At 36.0% G+C, this 12,820-nt stretch overlaps 1 protein-coding gene across 6 annotated transcripts in view; it reads right to left on the bottom strand.

Moving 5' to 3' along the window:
* LOC139423643 (adhesion G protein-coupled receptor E5-like) overlaps positions 1-12,820 on the bottom strand; it is a 58,146-nt gene that overhangs the window by 10,184 nt on the left and 35,142 nt on the right. For all 6 annotated transcript variants that reach the window (XR_011635862.1, XR_011635864.1, XR_011635865.1 and 3 more), the window contains exons 4-8: positions 8,867-8,998; positions 2,254-2,297; positions 693-803; positions 309-462; positions 110-229 (exon numbers count right to left, since the gene is read on the bottom strand). Coding sequence is in view for 2 of the 6 variants with exons in the window: in XM_071175236.1 (XP_071031337.1) it covers positions 110-229; positions 309-462; positions 693-803; positions 2,254-2,297; positions 8,867-8,998 (561 nt within the window). In the remaining 4 variants the exon portion in view is untranslated. The remainder of the gene's footprint in view (positions 1-109; positions 230-308; positions 463-692; positions 804-2,253; positions 2,298-8,866; positions 8,999-12,820) is intronic.

The raw sequence follows: 12,820 nt of genomic DNA on the forward strand, positions 1-12,820 counted from the left end.
CAGGAAATATGGAATCCATTTTTTTTAAGTTACTGGTACTAAAAGATATAGTACTTAGTTATAGAGATGATGATGATGATGGTGGGGATGATGATGAAGAGTATCCTACCTGGGTATGTCCCGTTGCCGGTGGCTGTCTCCCAGGTGGTGTCCAGCCGAGCGTTGTCATTGGCCAGGCTGATTGGCCCAGTGGGCGGAGTCTGTCCCCTCCTCACTGCAAGCTCAGTTGCTGTGTACAAGGACAAGGATTAAGGTGAAAGAAGATGTGTGTGAGTGTGTGTGTGTTCAGGAGTGTGTGTGTGTGTTACCTGTGTGGTCTGTCTCCATGGTGGTGTGGGTGTCCCTGAGCTGCGGCCCGATGAACCTCATGGCGTCCTCCACGGTGCCTAGCAACCCACTCACCTCCCGGCTGTGGTTTAGGATAGCGTGAGACAAGAGGCCGTCCATCTCCGTGAAGACATTCTACGGACAGGAAGTAGAAACAAGAAACAGGCATTGAGTGAACCGTGTGTGTTTGTATGTGTGCATGCTTGTGTGAGTCCTTGCGTGTGTGTGTGTGTGTGTGTGTGTGTGTGTGTGTGTGTGTGTGTGTGTGTGTGTGTGTGTGTGTGTGTGTGTGTGTGTGTGTGTGTGTGTGTGTGTGTGTGTGTGTGTGTGTGTGCGTGCGTGTGTGCGTGTGTGTACTGGTTTACCTCCAGTAACACCTCTCCAGTCAGTCTCCCTCCGGCTGCGTCCCCAGAGTTACTTAATGCCAGACAGCTGTTCCTCATCAGAGACAGGAGGCCAGCTAAACCTGGGACAGTCTGAGAGAGAGGAGGAGTTCATTAACTTCATGTGGGTAAAAACGTTTAAAGCAAGACTTACATTGTAGTCCCAGAAGAGAGCACTGAAATGTATCAATCAAAACACGTGTTTCTAAACTGGTCTAAGAGAGAGAGAGAGAGAGAGAGAGAGAGAGAGAGAGAGAGAGAGAGAGAGAGAGAGAAAATGAGAGACAAAGAGAGAGAGAGAAAATGAAAGAGCAAGAATGTAAAACAATGCAATAGTGAGTTGCAGTATTTGGAAATCATAGACCTATTGGATAATATACCTTCACATCTACTGGTTATTTTACTGACTACTCACTGCCATATTCTATAAATGTTCTGGTTATTTTACTGACTGATTAATGCCATATTCTATAAATGTTCTAGTTATTTTACTGACTGATTAATGCCATATTCTATAAATGTTCTGGTTATTTTACTGACTACTCACTGCCATATTCTATAAATGTTCTGGTTATTTTACTGACTGATTAATGCCATATTCTATAAATGTTCTGGTTATTTTACTGACTGATTAATGCCATATTCTATAAATGTTCTGGTTATTTTACTGACTGCTTAATGCCATATTCTATAAATGTTCTGGTTATTTTACTGACTGATTAATGCCATATTCTATAAATGTTGTAGTTATTTTACTGACTGCTTAATGCCATATTCTATAAATGTTCTAGTTATTTTACTGACTGATTAATGCCATATTCTATAAATGTTGTAGTTATTTTACTGACTGCTTAATGCCGTATTCTATAAATGTTCTGGTTATTTTACTGACTGCTTAATGCCATATTCTATAAATGTTCTGGTTATTTTACTGACTGATTAATGCCATATTCTATAAATGTTGTAGTTATTTTACTGACTGCTTAATGCCATATTCTATAAATGTTCTAGTTATTTTACTGACTGCTTAATGCCATATTCTATAAATGTTCTAGTTATTTTACTGACTGCTTAATGCCGTATTCTATAAATGTTCTGGTTATTTTACTGACTGCTTAATGCCATATTCTATAAATGTTTATTCTATTCAAACATGGTTCAGCTACAGATCTAGAATGAGTAGAACAGGCTTCCCTATTCAAATATGGTTCAGCTACAGATCTAGAATGAGTAGAACAGGCTTCCCTATTCAAATATGGTTCAGCTACAGATCTAGAATGAGTAGAACAGGTTTCCCTATTCAAATATGGTTCAGCTACAGATCTAGAATGAGTGGAACAGGCTTCCCTATTCAAATATGGTTCAGCTACAGATCTAGAATGAGTAGAACAGGCTTCCCTATTCAAATATGGTTCAGCTACAGATCTAGAATGAGTGGAACGGGCTTCCCCATTCAAGATAATGATGCCATAATGGAGATTCTATGACTAGCGGTTCAGCTGATGTACAAGGACTCATCGGGTCCAGGTAATGTAAAACTCACCTGTCCAGGAGTCTCATTCGCTTTGAACTGGTCACAGGTCAGTACTAAAGGAAACACAAAACAAAACAATCACATTTGGATCGACACAACACAACATGTACATTTTCAAAACACAACCATCACACCGGGATCGACACTACACAGCACAACACAACACAACACAACACAACATTACACAGCACAACACAATCACACCTACACAACACAATCCCACCTGCACAACAACAGAAAACAACACAACACAGCACCATCACACGTGCACAACAACACAACACACGACTTACTACACACCACTACACCACACACAACACAACACTTAGTGAGTTGTGAAATCTATTGTGAATGTTTTGTAATGTTTTTAAACTGCCATAAAACCTCTTGGGGCTAGGGGGCAGCATTTTCACTTTTGGATAAATAGCGTGCCCAATTTCAACTTCCTGCTACTCATGCCAAGAATATAAGATATGCATATTATTAGAAGATGTGGATAGAAAACACTCTGAAGTTTCTAAAACTGTTTGAATCATGTCTGTGAGTATACAGAACTTCTGTAGCCGGCAAAACCCAGAGGACAAACCATTCAGAATTATTATTTTTTGAGGTCACTGTCTGTTCAGTGAGTTCTCATTGGGAAACGATATTTCTTAGGCACTTGTTTGCAGTTCCTCTACCGCTTCCACTAGATGTCACCAGTCTTTGAAATTTGGTTGAGGTTATTCCTTTGTGAAATGAAGAAGTACGGCCATCTTGGATTAGGGTAACGTTATGTGTACTGTTTCAGAGTAGCGCAAGACTTGAAAAGTAGCGTTGGTTTGTGATCCTCCTGTATTGAAAACAGATTGCCCCGTCTTCAATTTGATCGATTATTAACGTTTAAAAATACCTCAAGTTGTATTACAAAAGTTGTTTGAAATGTTTTGGCAAAGTTTACAGGTAACTTTTGAGATATTTTGTGGTGATGTTGCGCAAAGTGGAAGCTGTTTTTAATCGGACTTAATCGAACAAAAGGACCATTTGTGATGTCTATGGGACATATTGGAGTGCCAACAAAAGAAGCTTGTCAAAGGGAATGCATGAATTATATTTTATTTCTGCGTTTTGTGTGGTGCCCGCAGGGTTGAAATATGCTATGCTCTCTTTGTTTACTGTTGTGCTATCATCAGATAATAGCTTCCTATGCTTTTGCCGAAAAGCCTTTTTGAAATCTGACATGTTGGCTGGATTCACAACGCCTGGGGCGGCAGGGTAGCCTAGTGGTGTTGGACTAGTAACCGGAAGGTTGCAAGTTCAAACCCCAGAGCTGACAAGGTACAAATCTGTCGTTCTGCCCCTGAACAGGCAGTTAACCGACTGTTCCTAGGCCTTCATTGAAAATAACTGACTTGCCTAGTTAAATAAAGGTAAATACACAGACATGTGTGATTTAATGAAAGTTTGAATTTTATAGCATTTTTTTAAAATTTGGCTCTCTGCATTTTTCCTGCCAATTGGCCAGGTGGGGACATTTGCCTATCCCAGAGAGGTTATTAATGTTGCTGGACCCCTGGAAGACTAGCTGCTGCCTTGGCTGGAACTAATGGGGATCCTTAATAAATACAACTACAACACACCACAATACAACAACACTACACACCAACACAACACCCCAATAGTAGATCAAAGTTGTTGCCATGGGTAACCATGTTTACCATCAGATACCAACTAACTAAGATATAAATGAAGACATGAGACAGAGAGGAAGTTGAGGTGGAGATTAAAACACCCAGAAACCCACAGCACACCAGTGCTGAAATGTTTCCATGGTAACCATCCTAGGACACATCCCAAATGACAACCTATTATAGAGTGCTCTATGTGCCCTGGTCTAATGTAGTGCACTATATAGGGAATAGGGCCCTAGTCTAATGTAGTATAGGGAATAGGGTGTCATTTGGGACATTATATTAGGAAGAGGAAGCTGCCAGTGGAACAGAGAGTCTCTGTAATAACACTACCTACAGAAACAGAAGGACAGACCTTACTGTAATATGCAGCCACCCATTACAAAATGTATCCACTCACTGTTGTAAATCACTTAATGAATCAAAGGATAGGCTAGATATGCATATGTTACATTATGTTAGTTCACATTATGTTATGTTAGATTATGTTATGTTACATTATTTTATGTTATCTTTTGGCTTATTATGTTATATTATGTTATGTTACATTACGTTATGTTATGTTAAATTGTTATATTATATTATGTTAGATTATATTATATAATGTTAGATGATATTATATTATGTTATGTTACATTACGTTATATTATGTTATATTACATTATATTATGTTACATTATGTTATGTTACATTATGATATGTTACATTATGATATGTTACATTATGATATGTTACATTATGATATGTTACATTATGATATGTTACATTATGATATGTTACATTATGTTACGTTATGTTACATTATGTTATGTTATGTTACATTATGTTATGTTATGTTACATTATGTTATGTTATGTTAAATTATGATATGTTACATTATGTTATGTTATGTTACATTATGTTATGTCACATGATGTTATGTTATGTTACATTATGTTATGTTACATGATGTTATGTTATGTTACATTATGTTATGTTACATTATGTTATGTTATGTTACATTATGTTATGTTATGTTACATTATGATATGTTATGTTACATAATGATATGTTATGTTACATTATGATATGTTACATTATGTTATGTTACATTATGATATGTTATGTTACATTATGATATGTTATGTTATGTTACATTATGTTATGTTATGTTACATTATGATACGTTATGTTACATTATGTTATGTTATGTTACATTATGTTATGTTATGTTACATTATGATATGTTATGTTACATTATGATATGTTACATTATGATATGTTACATTATGTTATGTTACATTATGTTATGTTACATTATGATATGTTACATTATGATATGTTACATTATGATATGTTACATTATGTTATGTTACATTATGATATGTTACATTATGATATGTTACATTATGTTATGTTACATTATGTTATGTTACATTATGATATGTTACATTATGATATGTTACATTATGATATGTTACATTATGATATGTTACATTATGATATGTTACATTATGTTATGTTACATTATGATATGTTATGTTACATTATGTTATGTTATGTTACATTATGATATGTTATGTTACATTATGATATGTTACATTATGATATGTTACATTATGTTATGTTATGTTACATTATGATATGTTACATTATGTTATGTTACATTATGATACGTTACATTATGATGTGTTATGTTACATTATGATATGATATGTTACATTATGATATGTTACATTATGATATGTTACATTATGTTATGTTATGTTACATTATGATATGTTACATTATGATATGTTACATTATGATATGTTATGTTACATTATGATATGTTACATTATGATATGTTACATTATGTTATGTTACATTATGATACGTTATGTTACATTATGTTATGTTATGTTACATTATGATATGTTATGTTACATTATGATATGTTACATTATGTTATGTTACATTATGTTATGTTACATTATGATATGTTATGTTACATTATGATATGTTATGTTATGTTACATTATGTTATGTTATGTTACATTATGATACGTTATGTTACATTATGTTATGTTATGTTACATTATGTTATGTTATGTTACATTATGATATGTTATGTTACATTATGATATGTTACATTATGTTATGTTATGTTACAATATGATATGTTATGTTACACTATGATATGTTACATTATGATATGTTACATTATGATATGTTACATTATGTTATGTTATGTTACATCATGTTATGTTACATTATGTTATGTTATGTCACATTATGATATGTTATGTTACATTATGATATGTTACATTATGTTATGTTATGTTACATTATGTTATGTTATGTTACATTATGTTATGTTACATAATGTTATGTTATGTTACATTATGATATGTTATGTTACATTATGATATGTTACATTATGTTATGTTATGTTACATTATGATATGTTATGTTACATTACGATATGTTACATTATGATATGTTACATTATGATATGTTATGTTACATTATGATATGTTACATTATGATATGTTACATTATGATATGTTACATTATGATATGTTACATTATGATATGTTATGTTACATTATGATATGTTACATTATGTTATGTTATGTTACATTATGATATGTTATGTTACATTATGATATGTTACATTATGATATGTTACATTATGATATGTTACATTATGTTATGTTATGTTACATTGTGTTATGTTACATTATGTTATGTTATGTTACATTATGTTATGTTACATTATGTTATGTTATGTTACATTATGATATGTTACATTATGTTACATTATGATATGTTACATTATGATATGTTACATTATGTTATGTTACATTATGTTATGTTATGTTACATTATGTTATGTTACATTATGTTATGTTATGTTACATTATGATATGTTACATTATGTTACATTATGATATGTTACATTATGATATGTTACATTATGTTATGTTACATTATGATATGTTACATTATGATATGTTACATTATGATATGTTACATTATGATATGTTACATTATGTTACATTATGATATGTTACATTATGTTATGTTACATTATGATATGTTACATTATGATATGTTACATTATGATATGTTACATTATGATATGTTACATTATGATATGTTACATTATGATATGTTACATTATGATATGTTACATTATGTTATGTTACATTATGTTATGTTACATTATGATATGTTACATTATGATATGTTACATTATGATATGTTACATTATGATATGTTACATTATGATATGTTACATTATGATATGTTACATTATGTTATGTTACATTATGATATGTTACACTATGATATGTTACATTATGCTATGTTACATTATGATATGTTACATTATGATATGTTACATTATGATATGTTACATTATGATATGTTACATTATGTTATGTTATGTTACATTATGATATGTTACATTATGATATGTTATGTTACATTATGTTATGTTACATTATGTTATGTTATGTTACATTATGATATGTTACATTATGATATGTTCTAATGTGTTATGTTGTATTGTGTTATGTTATATTATGTTATGTTATTTTGTGTTATATTATTTGAAGTTATATTTTGTTACTCTACACTATTTATACAATAGTATGTGAATACCCCTTCAAATGAATAGATTTGGCTATTTCAGCCACACCCATTGCTGACAGGTGTATAAAATCAAGCACACAGCCATGCAATCTCCATAGACAAACACTGGCAGTAGAATGGTCTTACTGAAGAGCTCAGTGACTTTCAACGTGGAACCGTTATAGGATGCCACCTTTCCAACAAGTCAGTTTGTAAAATGTCTGCCATTCTAGAGCTGCCCTGGTCAACTGTAAGTGATACTATTGTGAAGGGGAAACATCTAGAAGCAACAACAATTACGTCGCGAAGTGGTAGGCCACACAAACTCACAGAATGGGACTGTCGAGTGCTGAAGTGCATAGAGCGTAAAAATTGTCTGTTCTCAGTTGCAGGACTCACTACGAGTTAAAAACGGCCTCTTGGAGCAACGTCCGCACAAGAACTGTTCATCGGGAACTTCATGGAATGGGTTTCCATGGCCGAGCAGCCGCACACAAGCCTAAGATCACCATGTGCAATACCAAGCGTTGGCTGGTGCGGTGTAATGCTCACCGTGATTGGAGCAGTGGAAACACGTTCTCTGGAGTGATGAATCATGCTTCACCATCTGGCAGTCCGACGGACTAATCTGTGTTTGGCAGATGACTGCTACATGCCAGAATGCATAGTGCAAAGTGTAAGGTTTGGTTGAGGAGGACTAATGATCTGGAGCTGTTTTTCGTGGTTCACGATAGGCCCCTTAGTTCCAGTGAAGGGAAAGCTGAAAGCTACAGCATATAATTACATTCTAGACAATTCTGTGCTTCCAACTTTGTGTCAACCGTCTGGGGAAGGCCATTTCCTGTTACAGCAAAGCGAGGTCCATACAGAAATGGTTTGTCGAGATCGGTGTGGAAGAACTTGACTGGCCTGCGCAGAGGCCTCAACCCTATCATACACCTTTGGAATAAATTTGAATGCTGACTGTGAGCCAGGCCTAATCGCCCAACATCAGTGCCCGACCTCACCAATGCTCTTGTGGCTGAATGTTAGCAAGTCCCCACAGCAATGTTTCAACATCTAGTGAACAGCCTTCCCAGAAGAGTGGAGGCTGTTATAGCAGCAAAGGAGGGGAACAACTCCATATTAATGCCCATGAATTGGAAAGAGATGTTCGACGAGAAGGCGTCCACATACTTTTGGTCATGTAGATGTTGTTAAGTTATGTTAGATATAGCGGTAATTTAGGACTGTTAAAATAGGAGCCTAGTTATATTTCCAATCCAGGCCTTCCTCTTCTAAGAGACAAAGTTATCGTATTGTAATGTATCATGTCGTGGGAAGCAACGCGTCATAGTAGCAGATTCTACAATCACCTAAACACTGAGCCTGTTTGTTGTCGTAGTTACTGTATCCAGGGTGACAGAGGCAACTGTAGCTTCCTTTCTGGTTCTGGCAGTCCCCGCCCACTCCACAGATACCAGCGATCTCATTACACTCATCTATGTCTGAGGGAGAAAGAGATAAAAAGAGAGATGAGTGTAGGGGGAGGGATAATGATGATTTTTTTATGATTTTTTACATTTGATTTCATCTTTATTTAATCAGGTAGGCCAGTTGAGAACATGTTCTAATTTACAACTGTGACCTGGCCAATATAAAGCAAAGCAGTGTGACACAAGCAACAACACAGAGTTACACATGGAGTAAACAAACGTACAGTCAATAACACAATAGAAAAGTCTATATACATTGTGTGCAAATGGTGTGAGGAGGTAAGGCAGTAAATAGGCCATAGTAGCAGAGTATTTACAATTAACACTGGAGTGATAGATGAGCAGATGATGATGTGCCAGTAGAGATACTGGTGTGCAAAAGAGCAAAAAAGTAAATTGAAACAATATGGGGATGAGGTAGGTAGATTGGATGGGCTATTTACAGATGGGCTGTGTACAGCTGCAGCGATCGGTAAGCAGCTCAGATAGCTGATAATAAGGAGGAAGAGGAAAAATAGGAGGATAATGATGGTAAGAGACAGAGAGAATGAGAGAGAAATAGAGGGAGAGAAAAAGAAAGTGAGAGAAAGAGAAAGAGAGAGAGCGAGATTATCTAGAGGGAGTAAGCCATTCAGACAGTCTCAGATCTGCTGCATGCAAGTCAGTGTGGGGGTCACAGTTCAATCAGGTTTAGGGGCATTAAAGTCAGTGTGGGGGTCACAGTTCAATCAGGTTTAGGGGCATTTAAGTCAGTGTGGGGTGTCACAGTTCAATCAGGTTTAGGGGCATTAAAGTCAGTGGTTCTCAAACCTCTCCTCTGGGACACCCAAACATTTCACCACTTTGTTGTATTCCTGAACTAACTCACCTGATTCACCTAGTCAAGGTCTTTAGGATTAGTTGACAAGTTGAATCAGGTGAACTAACTGTGGAATAGCTATAATACATGGAAGGCTTTGTGTCCCGGAGGAGAGTTTTGGAATCCCCACGTGGTCACATTCCAGGCTGACTCAATTGTAATTGTTACATTGCACCAATGGCTGCGTGCCACGTCATCAACTGTGCAGTCGGGCATCAAATTGCTGCTATATCCTGTGACGGGGTTAACTGATGTGTTAAACATCTATCCAGACATAATATTGCTGCTATATCCTGTGACGGGGTTAACTGATGGGTTAAACATCTATCCAGACATAATATTGCTGCTATATCCTGTGACAGGGTTAAACATCTATCCAGACATAATATTGCTGCTATATCCTGTGACGGGGTTACTGATGTGTTAAACATCTATCCAGACATAATGTTGCTGCTATATCCTGTGACGGGGTTAAACATCTATCCAGACATAATATTGCTGCTATATCCTGTGACGGGGTTACTGATGTGTTAAACATCTATCCAGACATAATGTTGCTGCTATATCCTGTGACGAGGTTAACTGATGGGTTAAACATCTATCCAGACATAATGTTGCTGCTATATCCTGTGACGAGGTTAACTGATGTGTTAAACATCTATCCAGACATAATGTTGCTGCTATATCCTGTGACGGGGTTAAACATCTATCCAGACATAATGTTGCTGCTATATCCTGTGACGAGGTTAAACATCTATCCAGACATAATATTGCTGCTATATCCTGTGACGAGGTTAAACATCTATCCAGACATAATATTGCTGCTATATCCTGTGACGAGGTTAAACATCTATCCAGACATAATGTTGCTGCTATATCCTGTGACGAGGTTAAACATCTATCCAGACATAATGTTGCTGCTATATCCTGTGACGAGGTTAACTGATGTGTTAAACATCTATCCAGACATAATGTTGCTGCTATATCCTGTGACGAGGTTAACTGATGTGTTAAACATCTATCCAGACATAATGTTGCTGCTATATCCTGTGACGCGGTTAAACATCTATCCAGACATAATGTTGCTGCTATATCCTGTGACGGGGTTAACTGACGGGTTAAACATCTATCTAGACATAATGTTGCTGCTATATCCTGTGACGAGGTTAAACATCTATCCAGACATAATATTGCTGCTATATCCTGTGACCAGGTTAACTGACGGGTTAAACATCTATCCAGACATAATGTTGCTGCTATATCCTGTGTCGGGGTTAACTGATGTGTTAAACATCTATCCAGGCATAATGTTGCTGCTATATCCTGTGACGCGGTTAAACATCTATCCAGACATAATATTGCTGCTATATCCTGTGACGGGGTTAACTGATGGATTAAACATCTATCCAGACATAATGTTGCTGCTATATCCTGTGACGAGGTTAACTGATGGGTTAAACATCTATCCAGACATAATGTTGCTGCTACATCCTGTGACGAGGTTAACTGATGGGTTAAACATCTATCCAGACATAATGTTGCTGCTATATCCTGTGATGGGGTTAAACATCTATCCAGACATAATATTGCTGCTATATCCTGTGTCGGGGTTAACTGATGTGTTAAACATCTATCCAGACATAATGTTGCTGCTATATCCTGTGACGTGGTTAAACATCTATCCAGACATAATGTTGCTGCTATATCCTGTGTCAGGGTTAACTGATGGGTTAAACATCTTTCCAGATATAATATTGCTGCTATATCCTGTGACGAGGTTAACTGATGGGTTAAACATCTATCCAGGCATAATGTTGCTGCTATATCCTGTGACGAGGTTAAACATCTATTCAGACATAATGTTGCTGCTATATCCTGTGACGAGGTTAAACATCTATCCAGACATAATGTTGCTGCTATATCCTGTGACGAGGTTAACTGATGTGTTAAACATCTATCCAGACATAATGTTGCTGCTATATCCTGTGACGAGGTTAACTGATGTGTTAAACATCTATCCAGACATAATGTTGCTGCTATATCCTGTAACGAGGTTAACTGATGGGTTAAACATCTATCCAGACATAATGTTGCTGCTATATCCTGTGACGGGGTTAACTGATGTGTTAAACATCTATCCAGACATAATATTGCTTCTATATCCTGTGACGGGGTTTAACATCTATCCAGACATAATGTTGCTGCTATATCCTGTGACGTGGTTAAACATCTATCCAGACATAATGTTGCTGCTATATCCTGTGACGAGGTTAACTGATGGGTTAAACATCTATCCAGACATAATGTTGCTGCTATATCCTGTAACGAGGTTAACTGATGTGTTAAACATCTATCCAGGCATAATGTTGCTGCTATATCCTGTGACGAGGTTAACTGATGGGTTAAACATCTATCCAGACATAATATTGCTGCTATATCCTGTGACGAGGTTAACTGATGGGTTAAACATCTATCCAGACATAATGTTGCTGCTATATCCTGTGACGAGGTTAACTGATGTGTTAAACATCTATCCAGGCATAATGTTGCTGCTATATCCTGTGATGGGGTTAAACATCTATCCAGACATAATGTTGCTGCTATATCCTGTGACGGGGTTAACTGATGTGTTAAACATCTATCCAGACATAATGTTGCTGCTATATCCTGTGACGAGGTTAACTGATGTGTTAAACATCTATCCAGACATAATATTGCTGCTATATCCTGTGACGGGGTTAAACATCTATCCAGACATAATATTGCTGCTATATCCTGTGACGGGGTTAAACATCTATCCAGACATAATGTTGCTGCTATATCCTGTGACGAGGTTAACTGATGGGTTAAACATCTATCCAGGCATAATGTTGCTGCTATATCCTGTGACGAGGTTAAACATCTATCCAGACATAATGTTGCTGCTATATCCTGTGACGGGGTTAAACATCTATCCAGACATAATGTTGCTGCTA

Source organism: Oncorhynchus clarkii, chromosome 13, assembly GCF_045791955.1.
Source record: "Oncorhynchus clarkii lewisi isolate Uvic-CL-2024 chromosome 13, UVic_Ocla_1.0, whole genome shotgun sequence".
Lineage (NCBI taxonomy): Eukaryota > Metazoa > Chordata > Actinopteri > Salmoniformes > Salmonidae > Oncorhynchus > Oncorhynchus clarkii.